The sequence below is a fragment of the Cibotium barometz genome, chromosome 29 (genome assembly GCF_041138505.1).
Source record: "Cibotium barometz isolate CiBa-2024 chromosome 29, ASM4113850v1, whole genome shotgun sequence".
NCBI lineage: Eukaryota > Viridiplantae > Streptophyta > Polypodiopsida > Cyatheales > Cibotiaceae > Cibotium > Cibotium barometz.
The window spans coordinates 27,485,812-27,510,151 of record NC_141074.1 but is presented as its reverse complement, the minus strand read 5'-3'; the positions used below and the strand labels follow the sequence as shown (position 1 = coordinate 27,510,151).

Here is a 24,340-nt window from a genome sequence, read left to right as displayed (position 1 = left end):
ATATTGGCTATTTATGACTGGATGGTTATTTATGGCAGTAGTTATCACTATGTAAGTGAGTTATGGGTTAGTATCATTATGGCTTTTGACACTTGGTCTGTGTGCTTGCAACCAGAGTAGTCACACTCCCACCGTGGACATGGTGGATCACAGATAGTCTTGCCAAGGGCCTGTACAAGTAGGTTTAGGGTATGGGATGCCACATCCGATTTGGCATGGATCTCTGCGAGTAAGCTTTAGCCCTTGGCTCAAGGGAGGTATGCGGACGCAAGGCAGTTATCACTATGTAAGTGAGTTATGGGGTTATTATCATTATGGCTTGACACTTGGTTTGGGTTTGGACCAAAGTAGTCGTACTCCTACCGTAGACAGACTGGATCACAGATACTCTTGCCGAGAGCTTGTATGGGTAGCCTCTGGTGCTATGGGACCACGGTCGATTTGGCATGGATCTCTAGGAGCAGGCTTTATCCCTTGGCTTGGGGGAGGTATGGGGACACGGACCATGGTTGGCTGTTGAGCTTCCCTACACCCTTCTATGTTGTACTAATCTTGTTTTTCACCTATTATTTAGGTGTTTGCCAAGGAGAATCTTACAACTGGTATCACATCAACCTAAACATGGAAAAGCAAGCTTTGTATGTCTCACACATGGTTGCAACTAAGTCGAGAATCCCAAGTATTTTTCTTGTGGTATTTGCTAGGCTTTTGATCTCGGTTGAAAGGTACCGTGCTTTTTCAGTTTTTGTCACACATGCTTGAAACGTGTGGTCCATAAAGCTAGGATAGAGAGAGAAGGTGCGTGAGAGAGAGGGCGTATGCAGATAGATGTGGTGTCCATGGTCGTTTTTTCATGATGTAGAAACCCCAAGTGCATCAAAACCCTAGAACCGGCTCATGTAGCTGTGCGTAATCGTCATGGTATGCATCATGCATGGACTGCAAAAAAGAAGCACATATGTGTGTAGATATGTACGGCTGCAGTTGTGTATGATTGGTGCACAAGAGATTGACCAAGGGGCTCTGCACAGCATGAGCTGATTCAGGCTGACCAAAGCATGGACAAAACAGCGCACAGCAAGCTGTACACTGTACGGACTGCCACATGGCAGGCGTACATGTGGCCATATTTAGGTTGCTCTGATATCAATTGTAAGATCCTCCCAGGCAATCCCCTGTTTTTTTATTAGAGGCACTAGTATGGAAGCATGCATGTGCAGGTCTCTTACGGAAAAAAGCGTGGAAAAAAACAGGGGGGAGGGGGAGGGGGGTGGGGAGGGGGTGCTTTTTAATGGTGGGGGCACAATCTGAACCAGTAAAAAAAGCTTACATTGTTTTTTTGGAACAAAGCATACACAACCTTTCTGGAGCTTAAAGAGAGTCTCTCTTTTGAATACTCCAATGCAAACACCCAGGGCAGATTTTCAGCCTACAGTTCTCTCTTTCCCTCACTGAGCCAAGTTTTGACGTACATACTGAGGCCAGACATCACACACTTTGTTGAGAATTGCGAGATGGCAGTTCTCCTTACTTTTTTTATAACCCAATGGAGACCCCAGTTAGATTGAGCTTCATATATGATTTGGATCATCACGAGGATCCCCATTGAGCTTCATATATGATTTGGATCATCACGAGGATCCCCAAGGGGAGCATCGGGAGTTGAGGAGACTGGGGAGATAGGAGCGAAGTGAAAGCATACTTTGATATTGAGATGGCAAGCTTTGGAGGAGGAGATGCTTAAAGGAGTAGTTAACTCTCTTGCAGCGAGTGGTTTTAAACCCGTCTTCTTCCGTGATAACTAGTTTCCTTGGCTCTTCTTTCACACCAGAGCCTTATGCGGGTGACAAGAGGGATTCTTGGCTGAACAAATGGAATACTCACTTGGAATTCCACCTTTTCCCAAAAAATGGGAAGATATAGAAGTATGAGGATTCCTCGAGGGGGAGGTCCTAGTAAGGGTTCCTCAAGGAGAAGGCCTTGATTGGGTGGAGAGAATTGTGGGATAGGCCGATTATATAGGCTGAATTCAAGGCTCAGTTCTGGGCTGAATTTCATCAGGTGGAAAAAGAGTTTGATGTGATGGCTAGACTTACAGGTTTGAGCATGTACATCTACTTGCAAGAATTTAGAGAATTGCAATCTCGGACCACGCGTATGGATGATATCCATGGGCTGTCCCGAGATCATGTAATGGAGTAGCAACTTTAATAGTTAGCTTAGGTTTATGGTCATATACCTTAGGTTTATGGTCATAGGGCTCAAATATAAAAGGAGCTCATGGACCCTCATTTGTATCTTTTGATCATATGACTTTGGAGCCTTGAGCTACTATACATTGGCCTATGGAAGGTCATTTCCATCCTTTGGTAAAAGGCTAAATCACTTAGGCATTATGTGCCTTTCTTGCTAATTGCATGCTAACCCACATGATGCTAGGAGAGGATACCAAGGAGTCTCATGAAGTTGAAGAGTTTAAGGATTACCATGAAAGAACACAAGTTGAAGAGTCACATGAGGATCACTCTTTCATAAAAGAGGGTGATACATCTCCATTTGACGCTGGTGGTTGGAATAATGGACACATTGTGGATGACACGACATTTCAAAAGGATACATTTCCATTTGACCCCGGTGGTGGGACTCGTCTATGGGAGAGATGTTCATACTTTAGGGGATTTACTTATGGATGAGGATACATGGCAACCACTTTCTTATGTGCAACAACAAGGTTTATTATGGGGAGATGTGGTTTGACCATTTGGTATGCATTATATGGGATTTTATAACTCCTGCAATGGAAGATGTGCATTCTGAAATTTTCTGGATAGATTTGGCAGAGGCACTTTTGGGAGTCTTTTGGTGATCTCAATGAGCTCTGATGGTTACTATGGTGGTAGTTTATAATATGTAGATGCTTTGGGATCATGCACATGTCATTTAGGACTCATTTTGAAGTGTTTTCATGAGAGATTTACAAATGGTTTCAACATCGACATGGCTTGTCATTTATTGTCCACTATGCTTCAAGAGCACTTTTTTCATAGTTGGAGGGTCTAGTTCTACATTGCTCACGCTATGGATTCATGGAATCTATTTAGGGTTCACACTACTTCGACGTTGCTACTTTTGGAGACCCTGCCATTGTCTAACCTTCTCTTCTCAAAGATGTATATGGGAGATATGGCAATTGTACACATGATAGATTTTGAGGACAAAATCTTTGAGGAAGGGATGGTTTGTAATGGAGTAGAAACTTTGTTAGTTAGCTTAGGTTTATGGTCATATAGCTTAGATTTATGGTCATAGGGCTCAAGTATAAAAGGGACTCATGGACCCTCATTTGTATCTTTTGATCATATGACTTTTGAACATACACTAGAGCCTTGAGCTACCATACATTGGCCTATGGAAGGTTATTTCCATCCTTTGGTGAAAGGCTAAATCACTTAGACATTGTGTGTGTTTCTTGCTAATTGCATGCTAATCCATATGATGATTTGTCCCAAATCTTAGCTTATGGTTGCCTCATTTCATATCATAAGCTCGAAGACAAAAAGAATCATAGAAACACTAGAGGATGACATCAAGTTTGTTAGGATATACAAACAGACAGTGGGTGCAACAGAATTAGAAGAACGTCTTTCAGAGACCTCAAACCACAAGTATCTCCAAGAGGGCTTCCTAGCAGAAACACAAGTTTAAGATTGGAAAGCTTCACTAAACTAAAACCCGACCCCGATTTCAAGTGAATCCAATTTGAAGAAGACCTAGACAAGCTACAAGAACCTTGAGAACATTCCAAAGGGCCGATGTTTCAGTCGCTTTCAAGTGTCGAGTTATTCGTGGGCACAGAACAAGCCAAGGTAGCTTATGTGACCGAGGTGAAAGGTAACCGTAACATTACTTCCATAAATACTACACTTTTATATCATAGTGGTTGCATGAAATGTAACTAAAGATGGATATATTCGCAAAAGTACATCTCTCTAGGGAGCTCCTGTGCTTTTGAAGCCCACGAAGGATGAGAGTTGACGTATGTGCGTGAATATAAAAAGTTGAATAAGGTTGTGATAAAGAGTAGGTATGTCTTTCCCAAGGCGGATGATTTGATAGATAGGTTGCAAAGTGCTACCTACTTTTTCAAAGATTGACCTTCGTACTTATTTTTAATAGATACGGATAACTAAGGAAGATCTCTTTTAAGACAGGATTCCTTACACAGTATGGCCATTACGAGTTCCTCATATTACCTTTTGGGCTCATTTTCTTGGCAGATGATGAATGATCTATTTCAATATTAATTGGGGAGATTCATTTTGGTTTTCTTAGATGGTATTTAAGGGTTTTTAGCCGTACTCTTGAGGAGGATATTGAATATCTCCCGATAGTCATGGGGATTCTATGACGTGAACAATTGTATGCCAAAATCTCAAAGTGGTAGTTCTTTTGTAAGGAACTCATATACATATGTCATCAAATTTCCAGACACTATATGCGCATAGATCTCACGTGGATCCAAAAGGTGTTGGACTAGCCAATTCGTTAGATTGTAAGGCAACTTCGGGTATTTTTGGGATCCAATGAGGAAGTCACTAAGAGATTATAATCTGATTGTTTCTTTCATAGGTCTACCCATAGGTTGGACCATGACACTAGGTGGAGGTTTAGTTGCATCAAGGCCAAGATTGGGGAAGGATTGATCACCTTGACTCAACATTATGGTTAAAAGAAGATTTTGTATGGGGTATATCCTAGTGGTATGGGATGTTGGGATCTACAACATGTAGATTTTCCCAATGTATCTATATTTCTAACCTGGCAGGGTAAAACTTTTGCAAGATTTTTACATGGAAATAAAGTATAAGAAGGGTAGTTTGAACAAATGCCTTAAATAGGATTGGGGAGGTGAACCTTTTGAGTTTCATCAACGTTAGTGCCAACTTATATGATTTCCTAAGAGGGCTACGTCAAACCAATGAGCATTCCAGTCTGTATTGAAAGCAGATCCATGTGGGGAACTCCATAGTTTGAGACCACGAGACTAAGGGGTCATACCACTTGTCAAGGTCGCTAGAAGTCGGTACTTTATTCAGGACAAGTTGTTCCAAGATTATAGAGAGTTTGCGTATTGGATAATGTTGAGATTGGGAGTGAGCTCTTGTTGAAATGTCATGCACTCTTACTGCAAGACATCGGAGATACAACGAACTTATGATTTGGTAAAACAGATGTTGTACTAGCCTAAGATTAAGGAACAAATCCAGGACTATGTGATTAAATGTTCTCAGTGTCAAGTAAAAAACATTGAATGCCTTAAGATTGGAGGATTATTACATCCTCTAGATAATTTCCATGGATTTTATTGTCGGGTTTGTCGGAATGCACAACGGAAATATGAGACAACTATTGTAGAAAACAAAATGTAGAAGAGAGAGAGAGAGAGAGAGAGAGAGAGAGAGAAGCTGTATAAACTCCGGTACAAAAGGTGTGGGGGACCACGGGTGGTATTTATACCACCCTCCTATGCTGGTCGACCAGGCAAAAAACAGCCGACTGGCTGCTGGTGATGTCCACAACTGCAAACAGGCAGTCGGCCAACAAGAGAGCCAGCACAGCACAAGTCAGCCAACATACAACAGCCCCACAACTAGTAAAAATGAAAAAAAAAACATGGAAAAATGGGGAAAAAAGATAAGAGCTCTTGGGTGGGCACACCCACAACAAAGGCCCTCTGTGAGCACTATGGTACAGACAGGAGATGACTGCTAACACCCCCTCTCAACTCCTGAATGTGGAACCAACCCCAATGAGCTGGAGTGCTGCCGGAGCATAGCCTGGGGTAGAGACTTTGTGAAAAGGTCCGCCGCATTGTCCTCCGTCGAACAATAAACAAGCATGATGTCACCAGCCAAAAATTTCTCGTGAACAAAGTGATATTGTATCTCTATGTGCTTGGTCTAGTCATGGAAGACCGAATTCCGAGCAATAGCTATACACCTCTGGTTATCGCACTAGTTGACCATGGATTCCTTTTGTGGAAACCCAATCACGCCAAGCAACCTCCACAGCCACAACCTCGCAAGCAGCACCACAAGCAGCCTAGTACCCTACCTCTGTAGATGTCAAGGTAATAGTTGGCTGTCTCTTGCTGCTCCATGAAATAGCTCCTGAGCCAAGAGTAAATCTGTAGCTAGATGTAGATCTCCTCGTGTTTGGATCTCCTCCCCAATCTGAGTCACTCCAACCTTGGAGTTTGATGCCATCCGTCGTTCCCCCTCTAGTGTCATAGAAGTGTCCAAGATCCTTCGTACCCTGCAGATACCGCAAGATCCACAATCTTGCGTCCCAATGAGTCTTCAAAGGCGTCTACATGAATGAGCTCAACAATCCCACGAAAAAGCTCAAGTCCAATCTGGTGTTCAGCAACCAAATCAATGAACCAACGAGCTTCTGATACAGAGAGGCATCAACCTGCTCACAAGGATCATTCACTGTAAGCTTGGTGTTCGGGTCCATCGGTGAAGTATTAGGCTTGCAGTTCTCCATTCCAAAGGCCTCAAGCAACTCATGAACATACCGCTACTGAGACACAAAGAACCCCCTCACGGTCTCCCAAATCTCCAATCCCAAGAAGAAATGGAGTAGGCCTAAGTCGGTCATCTCAAACTCCTTTGACAAGGCACCCTTCGTCACTGCTATGTGCTCCACATGACTGCCAGTGAGAATGAGATCATCCACATAAAGGATAATCAACATGACCAAACCACGTTCCCGAAAGAGATACAAATTAGGATTTGCAACTGATCTCTGAAATCCTGTCCATAAAAAGAAGAAATCAATCTTCTGATTCCAAGCCTTGGGAGCCTGCTTAAGACCATACAAGGCCTTCTGCAACGTATAAACCATCCCCTTTGATCCCGGAACCTCAAAGCCCGGAGGCTGCTCAACATACACCTCCTTCTGCAAGTCACCATTAAGGAACGCAGATTTGACATCCATCTGATATGTGGGTCACCGCTAAGAAGAGGCAAGGGCAAGAACGGTCCGAATCATGGTCATCCTTGCTGTCGGTGCAAAGGTATCCTCATAGTCGATGCCAAGCCATTGAGCATAACCCTTAGCCACAAGTCTGGCTTTGTGCTTGTGCACCGACCCATCGGACGTATACTTGGTCTTAAAGACCCACTTGACACCAATGACTGGCCGTTTGGACGGCCTTAGAACCAACTCCCAAGTTTTATTCTTCTCTATGGCATCCAGTTCCACTTGCATGGCTTTCCTCCAAGTCTCTTGAGAAAGAGCTTCCTTCACGGAAGTGGGCTCTTTGTCCCGAATGATATGAGACATCAAAGCATAGTTTACCTCTAACAGCTCCGCTGAATGACTTTTGTCACGAACTCTGTGCGATCTTCGGGGTCCGTCCTCTGTGGTCCACTCAGAGGGAAGCTCCATAACACCTGACTCCCGAAGGGTGTCTAACAACTACCTTGGTAGTCGAACAGAACGCGGAGCCCCCTGCTGCTGCTGGGGCTTATCTCCACCCTCGAGCTAAACATCTACAGTTGACTAAGGCTGTCTAGTTGGAACAATAGACTGGGAATCATCCTCAAACTCATCTGTTTCTCCAAGAAGTGGCGGCTCATCAACAATGGAAGCTAGAACATGCTTATCAAAGAGAACACCTCTGCTGACAACAACCTCCTTCCGCTCTGGGTCATACAACCTGTATACAGCCTTTGGAAAGAGAGTTATATCCCACAAATACAAGCTTTTGGGACTTCGAGTCAAGCTTCCCCCTCTACTTCTTTGGAATGTGAACATAGGCATCACTCTCAAACACACGGAAATGGGAGACATCTAGTTTCCTACCAAAAGAAGCCTCAAATGGAGTTATCTTTGGTACTGAAGTCGTCGGAGATCAGTTGAGGATATGGACAGGTGTAGCCACAGCCTCTCTCTAAAGTGGACGAGGAAGATCACGATGCTCCAGCATCGTCCTCGCCGTCTCCACCACAGTCCGGTTCTTTCACTCAACCGCTTCATTCTCTGTTTCTTTCACTCAACCACTCCATTGTTTCGCTCAACCTGTATTGGCCAGCTCCTGCTTGATGCCATGTTCCGCACAAAACCGCACAAACGCATTAGAAGAGAACTCTTCTTCTTTGTTAGTCCGAAGAGTCTTTAGTGTTTACCTGCAATCCAGACGACTCCACCATAACAAGCCACTCCTTGAACCGAGCAAAAGCTTGGTCCTTCTGGGAAAGGAAATAAAAGCTTGGTCCTTCTGGGAAAGGAAATAAACCCATGTAACTCTGCTACAATTATCAACAAGCAGCATAAAGTACAAAGAACCTCCCAAGGATGGGGTCGGCATAGGTCCACACAAGTCAATGTGTACCAACTCCAAAGGTTTCGAAGACCGCCTAGTAGCCTGCTTCGGAAAAGATTCCTTGTGCTGCTTACCACGAATGCAAGAACTACAACATCCCTGCCTACTACCAACATCTGGCAAGCCATCCACCATTTGGTCCCGGAAAGCCCGCCGCAGCGCATCCACATTCAAGTGGCCAAAACAGAAGTGCCACAAGTCATCGATATGAGTGCCTGTCAGAGAAGAGAGTGCTCAGAGTTTGTAGATACCATTCTGCACTCTGCCTTCCCATACAACCTGGCCTATTTCTTTGCCCCGTAGAGCAACCAAATGCTCCTCAAACTCCACCCGAAAGCCAATCTTGAAAACCTCATGCACTGACAATAGATGAAAACCAAATGCTGGGACACAAAGAACACGAGAGGAATGCTTCCCCCCTTTGCCATCGGGAATAATCTCCATCCTGTCCTCACTGTGAATCCGTATAGTGGAATTATCGCCAATGAAAATGCAACCTAACTGCCGTTTAAGATCTTATAATAACTCTCGGGAAGAAGTCATGTGCCTGGAAGCACCACTATTAAGAATCCACTCCCGAGTATCCCTCGCGATGAAACCAACTGCCTCCCTGCTCGAAGAAGATGAAGCATATGTGTCTAAAATCTCCAAGTGCACAAAAGCTGGAGTCTTGGCAGCTGCAGCTGAAGAATCAGCACTCTTCTCGGTACTCCGCTTAGGACATGTCCTCCAATAATGGCCTTTCTTGCCACAATTGTTACAGGTTTGCTCGGCCCTCAAATTATCACGCTCTGAATCCGGCTTCTTCTCAAAAGACTTCTCCGATGAAGACTTCCCTTTGCCCTTATTGTTGTTGTTGTTACGGCCTTTCGACCGCTGGCCAATCAAGGCCTCAACACCTCCGCCCTGTGGAGGGTTCGTAAAACGCTCTTCCTAGTCCAAGACCATAGGCACAAGCTCCTCCCATGTGATGGTACTGAGTCTGCCACTGGTGATCAAAGAGGAGTAGAAAGCTGAGTATTGAGAGGTCAAATGAGACAGCAAAGTGATGGCCATGCCCTCTGAAGATATCTCCTTCCCAGCCTGAAAAACCTCTTGCTAAAGAGCCTACAACTTGTTGATGTGCGCCCACATCGTTGAAGACTTTGTGAGATTCATCACCCGCATCTACACTTCCAAGGAGATCCACTTCATGGGTGATACCCTATTATCTAGAGAAGCCAAATGTTGCCAAATCCCTCTGGCCAGCGTCATATGTTTGATATGATTAATCACCTGCGGTGTGCAATTAAGGAAGATGAAAGAACGCACACGGGCATTGATACGATCCCACAACTATGTCTGAGCCTCCCGTTCTTTCTGAGTAGAGGGTAAAAGCTCCCCGTCCTCCAACTCTGGCCATGGAACACCAACCACAATGAAATCAACCAAGTCATAAGACTCCAAGACAGACTCCATCATTACCTTCCATATGCCGTAGTTGGTCCCATCCAATTGTCGATCCACCAAGAATGTGGGGAGAGTAGGGATCTTCACGTGCTTCTCAGCCACATCTCAAGCAAGTCTGCCATCTCAAGGGTTCACAAGGTCTCGTGAAGGGAGGGTGGGTGGGAAAAAAAATGAAGAAGAGGCTGCAAATAATATGCAAGGTGGCTGTCCAACGGTGATGGCCACCTTCTACCAGATCTCCAAGTCTCGAACAGCCCAAGCAATCTCCAATCATGACCACAAATCAGCAAACCCTTAAGCTCCCACTATCTCCAAGATTCAAGCCACCTCGGGCACACCCCCACAACAAAGGCCCTCTGTGAGCACTATGGTGCAGACAGGAGATGACTGCTAACAAGGTTACCACCGACCAAAAAAGGGCATGGTGCTATCTAAGTGGTGGTAGACACGCTAACAAAGATGACAAGATTTTTGCCCACAAGGATGAATGTAGAAGCTTAGAAACTTTTCAGATTCTATTGTCTACCTTGTGACATAGTGCAAACAAGAACCCGGAGTTTTCTACACTTTTGGGAGCTAGTTTTCTAGGAACTAGAGACTACATTGTTAAGTATGAGTTCCTCTAATCATCCTCGGTCTAGTGGGCAACAAAGAGGGTGAATCATGTTTTGGAGGATATGCTTTGTGCATTCAGCTCCAAGCGAGACCATATGACTTGGGAGAGGTACATCTGTATGGTCGAGTTTGCCTACAATAGTACTAAGCATTTAGCTACTAGTTAAAATCCGTTTATGCTGATGTTTGGATATCAACCTAGATCTCTGATAACTATGGGACTTAAGGGTATTCAGATTGATGCGGCTAGAGATTCCTTGGTAGATGTGTAGGAGATGCTATGCATCGGGATCTTATCAGAAGTTATCATTATAGAGCATGATTTTATGCTCATAGAAAGCATTCACCGAGGGCGTTATCTGCGAGAGAATGCTAGTATATAAGAGAGAACCAAAGAGAGCTAAGACGTTACCAACGGAGAAGGTCGGGAAGTATTCCCTAGGTACTTTGTGGACCTTATCAGATAAAGATTGGTGAGGTCTCCTATAAGCTAAAATTACCTCCTAATGTGCGTGTTATTCTAGTTTTCCATGTGAGTAGGTTCTCAGAGAAACTAGGGACTAAGGATAATATTGTTACTCCTCGAGAACATGTTGAGGTTGAGGAATTTTCCTTCGTAACAAATGAACCGGAGCTCAACTTAGGAATAAGTTGATCACATGTGAACATAAACTAGACTATCCTTTTAGTTTTGCAAGTCGACAACTACACAAGGCTGAGATGAATTATACCACCATGAAGCGTGAAGGTTTAGCAATGGTATATACCATGAAGAAATTTTGACATTACCTTTTAGTTAATAAATTTGTTTTCTACATTGATCATCAAGCCTTGCTATACCTTGTTGTTAATAAAACTTGCTCCACAGGAAGAATCACTAGGTGGGTGTTGATTCTTCTTGAATTCGACTTCACAGTGGTTGTAAGACCTGGCAAAAAGCATGCCATGTGGCTGTTCATCTATCTCGTGTACCTAATAGTGAGGCACCAATTGAAGTAGATGATGATCTACCTGATGCTACACTATTCAAAGTTGAGGCTATACCAGAGTGGAGTGAGAAAATTGTTAACTTTTTGGCTAATGATTTTCTAGAGGGAAAGAAGCTAAGGTAAGATCTAGCAAGGAGGTTGCTTATAGAAGTAGAACCTTACCAATTGATTGCTGGAACTCTTTATAGAAGAGGTACGGATGACATATTGTGATGTTGCCCCAAGGAGGATGAATACTTGTATATATCATCGAACAAGCATACCAAGGGGTAGTTGGTGGACTTAACAACAGATATTATTGCAAGGAAAATACTCCAATCAGGGTATTTGTGGCCCGCGCTCTTCAAGGATTGTGCACTATTTGTCAGAAGATGTCACGAATGTCAACGATATAAGTGAGTTATTGGTTACTATCATTGTGGCTTGACACTTGGTCCATGCTTGGACTAGAATAGGCATACTCTTGCCATGGACATGGTGATCACAAATAGTCTTACCGAGGGCTTGTACGAGCAGGCTCTAGTGGTATGGGGAGACACCATGGCTGATTTGGCTTGGATCTGTGGGAGTGAGCTTTAGCCCGGACGCGGACCATGGTTGGGTGGTGAGCTTGCATGCGCCCTTCTATGTTGTTTGTACTAATCTTGTGTATAGCATGTGATTTAGGCGAATTCTTGTGAGGATCTTACACAAGCCTCCTAATTGGGGCACTAAATGAACATAAGATTTGATAATATTCATCCGTCCCCTAAGCCTCATCAGTGGCTTGGAAACCATGGTGCGTACGCAGGCATGTCCTGGTGCAATGAGGTGACTTTGTCAACCAAAGGAGCATCCTTCACACACCCGAATTTGCAATATTGAAAGAAAAACCTCCATTCATCTTAATCTATCTTTTAGTTTTTCCATAAAAAGCTCAAGGATAACAACACGCAGATAAGCTCATGTAGGTAAGTTTTTACTACAAATGACAAGCCACAATGCTAGACCCAGTAAGATTGTGGTGACAGAGATGGCAAGTCCTCATTCTTCATCTATGTATTGTTATACTTGGACTGAGGAGGAATGGGTCTTTATCTAGCAGCTTAACTGCTCAACCATCCATACTAATGGGATCTCTGGCACGACTCTAAAACAGTCATGGTAAGGTTCATGCAGATACAAGTTCAAGTTCAGGCTGACAGCTTTAGGTTGTTCTGCCTTCTAATGTAGTTGACCATTGAATGCTCGTCTCTGAACCAGAAGCATGCCTATATAGCTTTATGTAAGCATCTCTGAATTCAGGATTGCTCAGTAAGCACGTATCATTTTTCTGCAGACTTACCACTTTGGAAATTAACCTTTGTTAAATTTTCCTTACATTTATTGCTATTAAGTATGGAGAGTGGTCCAATTCTTGTTTCCACGTGTACTACCTATGGAGCCATGTAAACTTTGCAACACATGCACTGGAAAACATCAGCATACAAGCAAATTTCCATCCACTTACTGGCACAAACCTCTCTGTTATAATAAGGTCGTGAGAAAATACAATGCAGCCTAATTATAGCGATACAAAATGTTAGTTTAGAACTTCTATTTGTGTTTCCATTCCTTGAAAGATAAAAATCAGGCCAAGCTCTTAGCAAAATAAATAAAAAGGTGGTGACATATATTGGACCTGTTCAACAGATAAATCCATTGAACCACAAAATTCGAGCGAGGCTTTGGTGGTCATGGTGCGAGCAACAAATAAATCCATTGTCATGGACAAGACCTGCATCCAAGACAGTAATGAATGTCTGAGGAAGTAGTAGGTAGGCTTAACATTCTCATATTCTCATGCATTCCTTTCATATTCTCACCTCTGGGTCAAGCTCCGTGCCAAATAGTACTGCAAAACCTGAGGTCTCTGTCAAAAGGGCATCCTTTGAAAAGCCTGTGTTCTGGCAGTTGATTTTATACATATAAAGAAGCACATTTGTTTGTACAGAATCTTTGTTTGTTAAGATCCATTCACCCTATAAAAGAAAATTCCACATCAATTCAGAACATCTATCTGACATACATGCAAAACAAAAGTGCAGTTTGAAATTTGCTTACAAAATGCATATAAAGACTAATTTCCTTCCACACCTTTTTTAAGCACCTTCTATCACCAGCTTACAGCTGCGACTTCACATTAAAGTAGACTTTCCCAGTATCTTGTTTCTTACCAACAAGCCATGAAATGCCAACAAAGCATAGAGAGAACCAATAGCTTGTAGTTGACCTTGTAGTGTCCAAACTTCTGGTCCAATCTAAATCACAGAATCCTTGAGCTTGAAATTCTAATGCAATCCAAGTTCAAGTGTGACCTCAAAATAACAAGTTACTCTTTTGCATGCTTTACCATGTGTGAAATTTGGTCTGTGCTGATTCAATGTTGAATCACAACACATCATGCATAACTAAATTGAGTTTCGTCTTCATCTGAAGGAAAATTTCTGTTGACTCTGCTTTATTCATTCCATTATATTTCATTTCAGACATGGGGTGCCTTGGTTTGCTGATATCAACAAAAGGTATGACAGGTGCAGTTTGTGAGACATTAGGAGAATCCTGATCTACAACGTGTTGGTTGTGTATTGCCATGTTCAGTTGCAGCAACTGAGTGCAAACATGGCCGCAGGTCATCATCATGAGTAATTAGCCTATATCAAATGACACAATCTGTTTGTGCATAAAGGATAAGTGGGCTGCAAACACCAAATCTCTGCTGGTCACAGTTCTTTCACTGATTGGCTGTAGAGCTGGTATCCTTTATGATTACTGCTTTGACACACAAAAATACAATTCACTCGTTTGTATTGTGAAGGAATAACACCATGTGCCACTGAACCAAATACTCTGAATGACCAATACGAGGCTTGTAAAACCAAACTTGAAATGGAGTCTCGTTTACCAAATCCTTTTAAGTACAGCATCTCTTAAGGGAGGGGTTCGGGCCCCTGTCACAGGTGATGCATTACAGAGATCAGAGATGTCTGGAACTATACCTATTAAAGCTGAGGCACCACAGAGACAGCCTATTGAGGCAGCAACCCGAGAGGCAGGATATCGCTCAGACATCTATCACTGAATTTTTTGGCCCTCACCAGCGAGCCCCGGCTGACTCTCGAGTCTCAGCCCACCTGAGATCTTCTGGGACAGATTGACCAGGACAGGAATAGATGTCCCCACCTACTGAGCACCCCACACACTCCGAGTTTCCTCCGAGAGGGTAGCACAAGTCCTCCAAAAAGCCATGCGTTCCTGGTCCCGAGACCCACACCCTCCACCCTGTGAAAACTCCATACAAAACAATGTAATGCTAAAAGAATAGCACCAAAGCTAAAGCTAAAACTCACGCTTGCTGAACCATTACAATATCAACCTCAGAAAAATATTGAAGATTTGAGATTTTGATGTGTCGTGATGACAGTGTCTAAAGACTCCATGTATTCATGCAGAAACCCATGTGATGACAGTGTCTAAAGACTCCATGTATTCCCGACGGAAACCCGTCAATACGCAAACTCAATGCACAACAATGTATAGTATTTAAGATTTGAGATTTTATGCGTCGTGATGACAATGTCACAAGACTCCATGTATTCATGACAGAAACCCGTCAATGCGCAAACTCAATGCACAGCAATGTTGTGAAGTCCTTCCCAAAATCTGCCCTAAATACAGCTGAAAACCAAGGTTAGTCCTAAACCAAATCATGAGGTAGCACGTTAGCTCACCTCCCAACTGCGACTGGCATCCACCGATCTCCCCCGAGCCAAGGCTAGGGCTTCCTAGACAATCCCATAGACCCGTGTCTAACTCCGGTGTCCCATACCACCAAAGCCTACCCATAGGCCTTCAACATGACAACCTACGCACTCACCATGTGAGTGGCGTGAGCATGTCTGCTCTCCTAGTCCAAGCAAACCTTCGGTGGTGCATCCGCACAACTATGTCTCACAATAACACAAGCACTCACTTATATAGTAATAACTACACCATAAATAGCTAGCTTGCTATAAAAGGCCATTAAGCTTGTTTTATCAATCCAAGAACCCCTAGCCAAGTATCAGCCTACTAATCCCTAATCTCGGGGGCTCCCAACCCTGCTAGATTAGATCCCTGATCCATAGATTAGTATCTATGGTACATAACATTCTTCCTCTCTTCAAACATTTACTCTTAAATGAAATTAGGGAAGCGCTCACACAAACTAGCTACTAGTTCCCAAGTTGAGTCCTCCCCTGCCCTATCTTTCCACTTAATCCTATATTCAAGGATCAACTTGTTCCTCAGTTGCCTTTCCCCGAAATGTATCCTTCTCTCAGGTTCATGTGGAACATAGGACAAGTCCTCAACCTCAAGAAGTTCCTGAGGGGTAACAAGGCTATCCTCATCTCCTAGCAACTCTTTTTCGGTCAGCTGACATGAAAGCCTAGAGAAACTTTCATATTCGGCGGCAACTCTAGTCTATAAGTAACCTCACGACTCTTTTTCAAGATCTTGTAAGGTCCACAGTACCTACGGGATAAATTCCCAACCTTCCCCATATGTAACGTTGCTCAACTCTTGGGCACTCTCAAATAAACTAGCATTCCCTCGGTGAGCTCCCTTGGTGAACGTTGCCTATCAGCATAAAACCAAGCACGATCTTGTGCACTTCTAATAGCCTCTCATGCACTAACCACCCACATCAATCTGAATACTATTACTGGAGATCTAGGTTGGTATATACATCCGCGTAGACGGATTGTAACCAGTAGCCGCATGCTTAGCATTGTTATACGCAAACTCCACCATTGGGATATACGTCTTCCAATCTGATGGTCTCTTGGATACATATGCACAAAGTATATCCTTCAAAACTTGATTCACTCTCTCTATTTTCCCATTAGACTGAGAATGATCAGTGGAACTCGTGCTCAGTGTAGTCTGCAATATGTGGAAAACTAGATATACCAAAAATGTCCATAAAACTTCAAGTCTCTATCAGTTGAGTATATCAAAAGACAGTCCATACAACGTTCCTCCCCCTCAACTCACGTCTATCACATATGTACTTGATCAACTCATGGTCAATCAGCACAACAAACTTGGTTCCATTAAGATAATGTCGCCAAGTTTTCAGAGAGTGTATAACTGCATACAGCTCTCTCTTGAGTGTGCCATTTAACCTAGGTATCATCGAGCTTCTTGCTTTCAAATGCCACAGGTCGGCCATCGTGGAACAACGTCGTGCCTATCGCGAAATCACTAGCATCTGTCTCGACCACAAATGGTCTGCTAGGATCTAGCAAGGGCAATGCAGGTGTTTTCTTCACCTTAAGTTTGAGAGCTCGAAAAGCCTAATCAAGCTTCTCATTCCAAGATATCGAAATATTGGACTTACGTCTTCTTCACTTAAGGAGGTCCGTGAAAGGTATGGTGAACTACGAATAATCCCTCACTGACTTCTTAACGAGGATGGTAAATCCCAAAAACGCACAAAGTTGCCTCAAAGTATGAGGAACCAAAACCTTATGTATCCACTCAATATCTATGCTTATTCCATCTCGAGAAATCCAATGTCCTAGATATATAAGTTCTCTTTTGAAGAACTCAGCATAAAACTTCTCCCATCTCAAAATCCTCAAGACAATCTAGACGTGTTCGACGTGCTCCTCCAAAGTACGACCGCATATCAAGATATCATCTAGAAACACGACCACGAATTTCCCTAAATACTCTCTAAAGAGATCATTCATCATCCACTAGAAATTATCGTCCATCCCCACGATCGTTCATACTTCATCATCCATGACAAACCCAAGATAATTTGCTATTGCTCAAGGAAAACTCGTGTGTTGACACGATGTGCTGCCAAAATCCCACTTGTCCACAAACTCAAGTATCAATCCCACTCTTAGAAGCTAGCCATGTACTTTAACCCTCTTAACCAAGGAGATGGACTTTCGAATGTGAAGAACTCATAAGCAAACTCCCCCTTTTAAACTAAAAGGGCAAGTAGTTTACTAATGTGCTTTTTAATTTTCATTTTAAAAAAACCCCATGTGCTTTTATTGACTTATAGCTTTCCCCCCTTTTTAGAAAAAAGCTATCAACTATTTTAATTAAAACAAAAACCATCTACTTTTTCCAAAGAATATGATGCTTATGCTGTAGCTAATGCTGTTGGTGCTAGTGATGCTGACTATGCTGATGAAGTGTTGCCTATGCTGATGATGATGAAATGTTGAGGCTTCTGCTACTGATGCTGACTCTGATGAAGACACTTTTGATGCTACTTGACTGCTAACTAAGCAGGGATTAAGTATGTTCATGCTGAAGATTAGCCATGGCATGGACGTGCACGTGACATTTCCTTTTTCTAAACTTGATGACGGGGTGGAGACCTTGTCATCCTTCCTCCTTGGGGTTCTATTGAACTGCTACTGCGTACTGACTTTGACTTCTATTGACTTTGACTGATGTTTTTGGTCTGAACACCTTCACTCTTGATCTCCACTTCCAAGTCTTTGATGAAGTACTGAGCATCTGTTCAATGTTGTCCCCATGCTTGCTTTCCCTTAACCTTGACACAGTGGTGGGTCACCTGCTGGAACTGATCATCCTTGTTGCTAGGCCTTTGGAACTGATCTGAGAGCTTACTGAGGTATTGGGTTTGCGTACCTACCCTTAGGGACTGCATCCTCTAGCTTCGCCTGATGTAGACCACTCCATCTGCTACCTTGTTGCATTCACATATACAAAAAATAAGTGAGGTGAGGAGAATGAGACAATATGTAAAATAGTTTAGCCAATATCAATGATGGGCTACGGTTCAATCTCATCCTCAATGAGATCAACCCTTGCCAAACTATCTACTTCAAAATCCAAACAAGTGTTTAGATCTACAAATACATTCAACCCACTACTACTTGTGCTACTCATGTGCTCATCGAAAGGTGAACCTCAACTGTTGTGTGAGGATCTTTCCAATGGCCCCGAGCTCATAAATAACCCTCAAGGTCTCCAAGCTCTACAACTCCTTGAGAAGCAATTCCACCGTGTCTCTCGTGAGCATTGTCACACTGCCGCGTCGCACTACGTGTAATTGTCCCTCCTCTCACCTCACCTCACATCACTCATACACATTCACTAGCATGCATTAGAGAGAGAGAGAGATTAGCAAGAGGATTAGCAAGAGCAAGACTCTATTGCACAATGGGAGAGTCCTTGTATTATGAGAGATATTCACTTATATACATGGCCATAAGTGTTCACACTAACTCGAGAGGTGTGGCACTCGTCAGGAGCTTTGTGATGATATATAGGATGCACAGGACATTGTCTTTAGTTAGTACTTTATTCAGGTTTGAATGTATGGACACTTATAAGTGACTTTAGGACATTTATTAGATGTGAACACTTTAACTAAACTTTCAACCATGAAGAGGTATGTGCATCAACCTCTCATAATAAACATGCAGTTGTAATCAATATAATATCAATGCAATTCGCGGTGCTTTCTCTCAGATCTCAGATCAATCTATTACAATATTCATGTTTCAATGATGTTCAATGCTTGAAGATTAATCTAATTTCTCGCATTAACCATAACGCAGAGGCTGAAGAGGTATGCATGTCTAGGGGTCATAGATGTCGGAGTTCTTGGGTATTCCTCTCATCGTTTTGTTTTTCTATCAAATTTCTCTACTGAAGTTGTACAAGGTTTTTTGTTGGTGTCAAGGATTGCATATGAAATCGTGTGTTAGAGGGGATGAAGGAAGAAGAACGCTGTTTTATGTGTTAGGACTGTGGTGAGTACCCTGTAGAGAGGCCTGAAGCAGCTTGGGTTTGGTTGGCAACACGACCAAGCCTTGAATGCCAGCCAATCAGACAAGTGCAGGCAGCCTTGGGCAGCCAACCCTGGGCTGTGCAGCATGGGCAGCGAGTCTGCAGGCGCCAAAAGGCAGTAGACAAACTTCGCGCACAAGAGGTGGCGGCAAACAGGCAGTGTGTGGGCAGAGGAAACAGCAGCATGACTGTTTGCACGGGGGGAGAAAAGCATGCACCAGCAGAAAAGCATGCACATGCTGCAGTCTAAAGAGCTCAAACTTAGCTTTTTTGACTGGTTCAGTAAAAATATCTGCCACTTGATCATCTGGAGAACAACAAACCAATTGCAGCTCCTTTGCTTGCACTTTCTCACGAAAAAAATGATAATGAACTTCAATATGCTTTGTGCGAGCATGAAACACTAGATTCTTTGCAATCTAGATACAACTTTGATTGTCATAATGAATAGGTTTTGGTCTATTCTGAGTGAACATCAATTCACCAAGTAATCTTCTCGGCCATACACATTGAAATATATTTAGTCTCTATTGAAGATAAGGCCACATTTAATTGCTTCTTACTTTTCCATGAAATAGCACTCGAAACAAGAGAAAAGATATAAGCTGAAATTGACTTTCTATCATCCATATCAACTGCCCAATCGGCATCACAATATCCTAACAAAACAAGATCAAATGTGGAAACATATTCAAGCCCAAAATTATATGTGCCTTTTAAGTACCTCACCACACGCTTAGCTGCTCATCACCAATGAGAATATTTCGGATCAGCCATTTGTTGACTAAGTTTTCCCACCCCATTTGTGATATCTTGCCGAGTGATAAGTCACATAAATAAGACCCCCAATAAGCTAATGTTCCATCAGCATCTACTTCATGGTTGAATGCTGAAATTTTCAGATTTCGTTCCATAGGTGTTGCAATGAACTTACAATTATCCCTATCAAGCTTTTCTAACAGCTTTCTCACATATTTGGATTGAGTAAGAAATAAAATGTCGTGTTGCCTCCATCCTGCAATACCAAGAAAGTAATGTAGTGATTCCAAATCCTTCATGTCAAACTCATTAGAAACATTCACCTTCACTTGACTTATAAAGGATTTGTTGCTTCCAGTGATAATAAGATCGTCTACATATATACAAGAAGCAAAGTAATATGATCTACATGATGAAGTATATATAAATTTGGATCACACTTACTTCAGCTGAAGCCACTTTGTAATAAAAGCTCATCAATACAAGCGTACCAAGCTCTTGGAGCTTGCTTGAGACCATATAAAGTTTTTGATAATTTGCATACATAATGCTCCTTACCTTGGACAATGTAACCTTCTGGTTGTTTGATATATACTTCCTCTTCCAAAAAACCATTCAAGAAAGCACTTTTGACATCCATTTGCATGACATCCCAATCATAATATGTAGCTAATGCCAAGATAGTCTTGATGATGTTTATTTTAACCACGGGAGAAAATGTTTCATCATAATCAATATTTTCTTTTTGAACATAACCTTTTTCCAAGAGCCTCACTTTATGTTTGTCAATACTTCCATCAGCCTTATACTTGACCCATTTTGTTCCAATTGCTTGCTTTGCTTTGGAAGTGGAACAAGTTGCCATGTTTTGTTCTTCATGATGGAGTGGTACTCCTTATCCATTGCTCGCTTACAGTCATTGTGTTGAGAAGCTTCAAGAAAAGACTTAGGTTCTAAATTTTGCAATGCATTGGCCATTAATGCAAAATCCACATACGTCTTCGGTTTTCTCTCTCAAGACTCTCTTGATGCCTTGCTCGCTGCTCTCAGGCTGATCCATATTCTTGCTATCTTCAATGATCTTTAGGTACCACCTTGGAAGCTTCTTCAACATTTTTCAAGCTGATTCAACCTCCGGAACATTCATGTCTTCCCTTGGAGTGTTTTGAGGTGTGTTGTGATGCAATAACACACCCTCATCATAGGTTGGACTGTATATATCATTATCATGATGAGAATTTCCCTTTTCTTCATTATCCTCGTCCTTAAACCAAGAGGATGTGTTGCTCTCCTGAATTTTCCGAGGAAAAACAGCACTCTTTCACGGCTGACAATAACCTTCCTATCAACTAGATCATACAACCAATATGCCTTCTCATTCAAAGCATATCCAATAAAGATGCATTTCTTTTACATTGCATCAATCTGTATCCTCCTCTCATCCCGTACATGAACATATGCATCCTCCTCTCATCCCGTACATGAACATATGCATCACAACGAAAAACTTTCAAGTCAAATATCTTAGGTTTAATACTGGAAAAATCTTCTTGAGGCGTGATACCTTCCAAGGCTTTTGTTGGCGATCTATTTTGCAAGTATACGGCTGTTTGGACAGCTTCCGCCCAAAAACCATCACTTAATGTACTTGCCTTCAACATGCTTCTCGCACACTCAAGTAGAGTACGATTCTTTCTCCGCTACTCCACTTTGTTGAAGAGTATAGGCTGTTGTAAGTTGATGATGTATCCCATGCTCTTTGCAAAATTCATTTAATGCTTTTGAGTTATATTATCCACCTCAATTGGTTCTCAATGCCTTGACTTTTCTTCCTTCTTGATTTTCTAGCTTTGCTTTGAGCTCTTGAAAACACTCCAAGGCCTCTGATTTATGCTTCAAAAAATACAGCCAACACTTCCATGAGTAGTCATCTATGAATTGTAATATAGTATAACGAACCTCCATGAGATAGGGTTGGAGAGGTTCCCCAAATGTCATTATGAATCGAATCAAGCACTCCCTTTGCTCTATATGCTTCATGCTTTGGAAATGGGGATCTTGATTGCTTTAACATCATGCATACACTTGAACTTGAAGCTATCTTTGGAAGTCCGATGATCATACCTTTTTGTTCAAGTAGTTGAAGGTTGCCATAGCTTAAAAGTCAGTATCTCTCATGCCACAATTCACTTTGGTCATCCCTCAAAGCCACCAATGCCTGCTGATCCATAAAGGTGTCCAACTTATAAAACTTTCGATCCTTGAGCCACAACTTTGAAGTTTCTTATCATGTCTTTGATGAGACACTTTTCCTTGTAGAATTCAAACTTCATATCTTGATCTGCAATGGATCCTACAGACAACAAGTTCCTTGCCAACTTGGGAAAGAGCAATGCATCCTTAATGTGTCCTCTTTCACCGGAGGAAATCTGAATTGGGATATCACCATATCCCTCAATCCCTTGAGCAATATTATCGCCAAGTATCACGCTGTTTTTACAGCCCTCATCAACAAAGCTCAAGAACCAATCTTTATGGTGAGTCATGTGAGAAGATGCTCTAGAATCAAGAAACCATTCTCCATCATCATTTGTACCTTCGGTCCCCATGAGAAGAAGCTCATCCTTGGGCTCTCTTTGCCCCACAAAATTTGACATTTGCCTTCCATGATTGGGGAAGCCATGTCCTCTTTCCATTTCCTTGAGCTTGTTGCTTGATTCGGCATTTTGTCTCGATATGCCCATCTTTGCCACAATAATAACATGGACCTTTGCTTTGATTTGCACTATTATTGGATGGCCTGAAGTTTCCTCTACCTCTAGAGCTGAAATTTTGCTTAAACCTCTGAATTTGTGGCTGTCCAAATGAGGTATTCTCACTGTGACTTTGCATAGGACGGTTGGAAGCAAATCTGAAATTGCTTCTTCAACGACCTCGTCCACCTCTTCCTCTTTGGAAGTTTGATCCCATGTTAATATGTTATATGCCTCTTCACTCCCCCTTGACCCCTTTTGGCCCGGGCCATCTCCCCTTGAAGTAAGATACCCGAAAGCTCTTCAAAGGATCATGTAGTTTCCCGAACCATCAAAGCTCTACAACTTTGATAGCTTGGAGGAAGCGCCTTGAACACGATGCTTACCATATCCACATCATCCACACGATCATGCAGCTCGTCACACACCTCTTTGAGGCTTGTCAAGAAGGATGACACCGACTCATGCTCCATCATCTCCAAGTTGTGAAGCTTTTGCTTCATGTAAAGCAAACCTAGTTGTGTTTGTTGCTTCATACATGCTGTGGAGGGTCTCCCACGGCTCTGACGGAAACTGGTAGTATTTAAGTGTGGAATGAAATGATCTTGCACCGACATGCTAATCATGCACAACGCCTTTTGGGCTTTACGATCAGACTCACGTACTTTTTGTTGAATTTCAGCATCAATGGCTGTTTGCCTCTCCTTCTCATCAGGTGTTAGTTCCTCATCATCAATGGATGACATCAATTGCCTTCCTCCTATAGGTCTTCCTTACAGGTGTATGAGGCCTTTTCTCCACACCGATAGTAATCTCCCATAGGTCCTTTAACACCAATAGATTTTTCATCTTAAACTTCCATATTTGAAAATTTTTGCCATCCAATTTGCTGCTGTTCGGCAACACCAAGGCATCCATCTTCTCACCCATCTTCACAGATAAGCTTATTGCAACAAGGGAGCAAGGTGAATTAACATTCCCACAATGTGCTTAAGAAAAGCCACGGTCTCACACCAAACTTGAGGCCAATAAGGGCGGAAAACATAGAGATCTACTCACCTCGTAATTCAGGCTTATTCTTGAGGGGTTCTTTTTGAGTTGTTTCCCATCTCCAAGGCCTCAGGATTGTGCTCAGTGAAGCTTGTGACTAGGGGAGAGGACTCTTGTCGTCAATGGTCACCCTAGCAATGCTGACCTCCCACTCCAGAGGAGTGGAAACCTTAAGTAAAAACTACGTTTCCTAAAAACCCCACTTTTTACTTTTTGTTCACTTGCTGGCGAAGAAAATGCCCAAAAGTAGCTCTCTGTTTGTATTTGCAAGCTTGTAGGTCCACACTCTTTAAAAAATTGGCTGGCCACTCACTCTATAAATAAGTGTATTCTCATTTCATTAAAAACAGTGTCCATGGGCATTGGCCTTTTTTTTTTATATAAGAACTGTGACCGGGCACACCAACTTTTTTTATTCTCTTCTCCCCTCTTTTTTTTTGATCATCTGACTCTGTTTAGCCTTAATGGCTGCCCACGACACCTAT

At 42.5% G+C, this 24,340-nt stretch overlaps 1 protein-coding gene across 5 annotated transcripts in view; it reads right to left on the bottom strand.

Annotated features, from left to right (window-relative positions):
• The window catches only part of DCL1 (dicer-like 1), a 92,724-nt gene that overhangs the window by 10,728 nt on the left and 57,656 nt on the right, over window positions 1–24,340 (bottom strand). For all 5 annotated transcript variants that reach the window (XM_086823033.1, XM_086823032.1, XM_086823036.1 and 2 more), the window contains 2 exons: window positions 13,290–13,445; window positions 13,106–13,201 (listed from right to left, as the gene is read on the bottom strand). In XM_086823033.1, coding sequence (XP_086679159.1) covers window positions 13,106–13,201; window positions 13,290–13,445 — 252 coding nt within the window. The remainder of the gene's footprint in view (window positions 1–13,105; window positions 13,202–13,289; window positions 13,446–24,340) is intronic.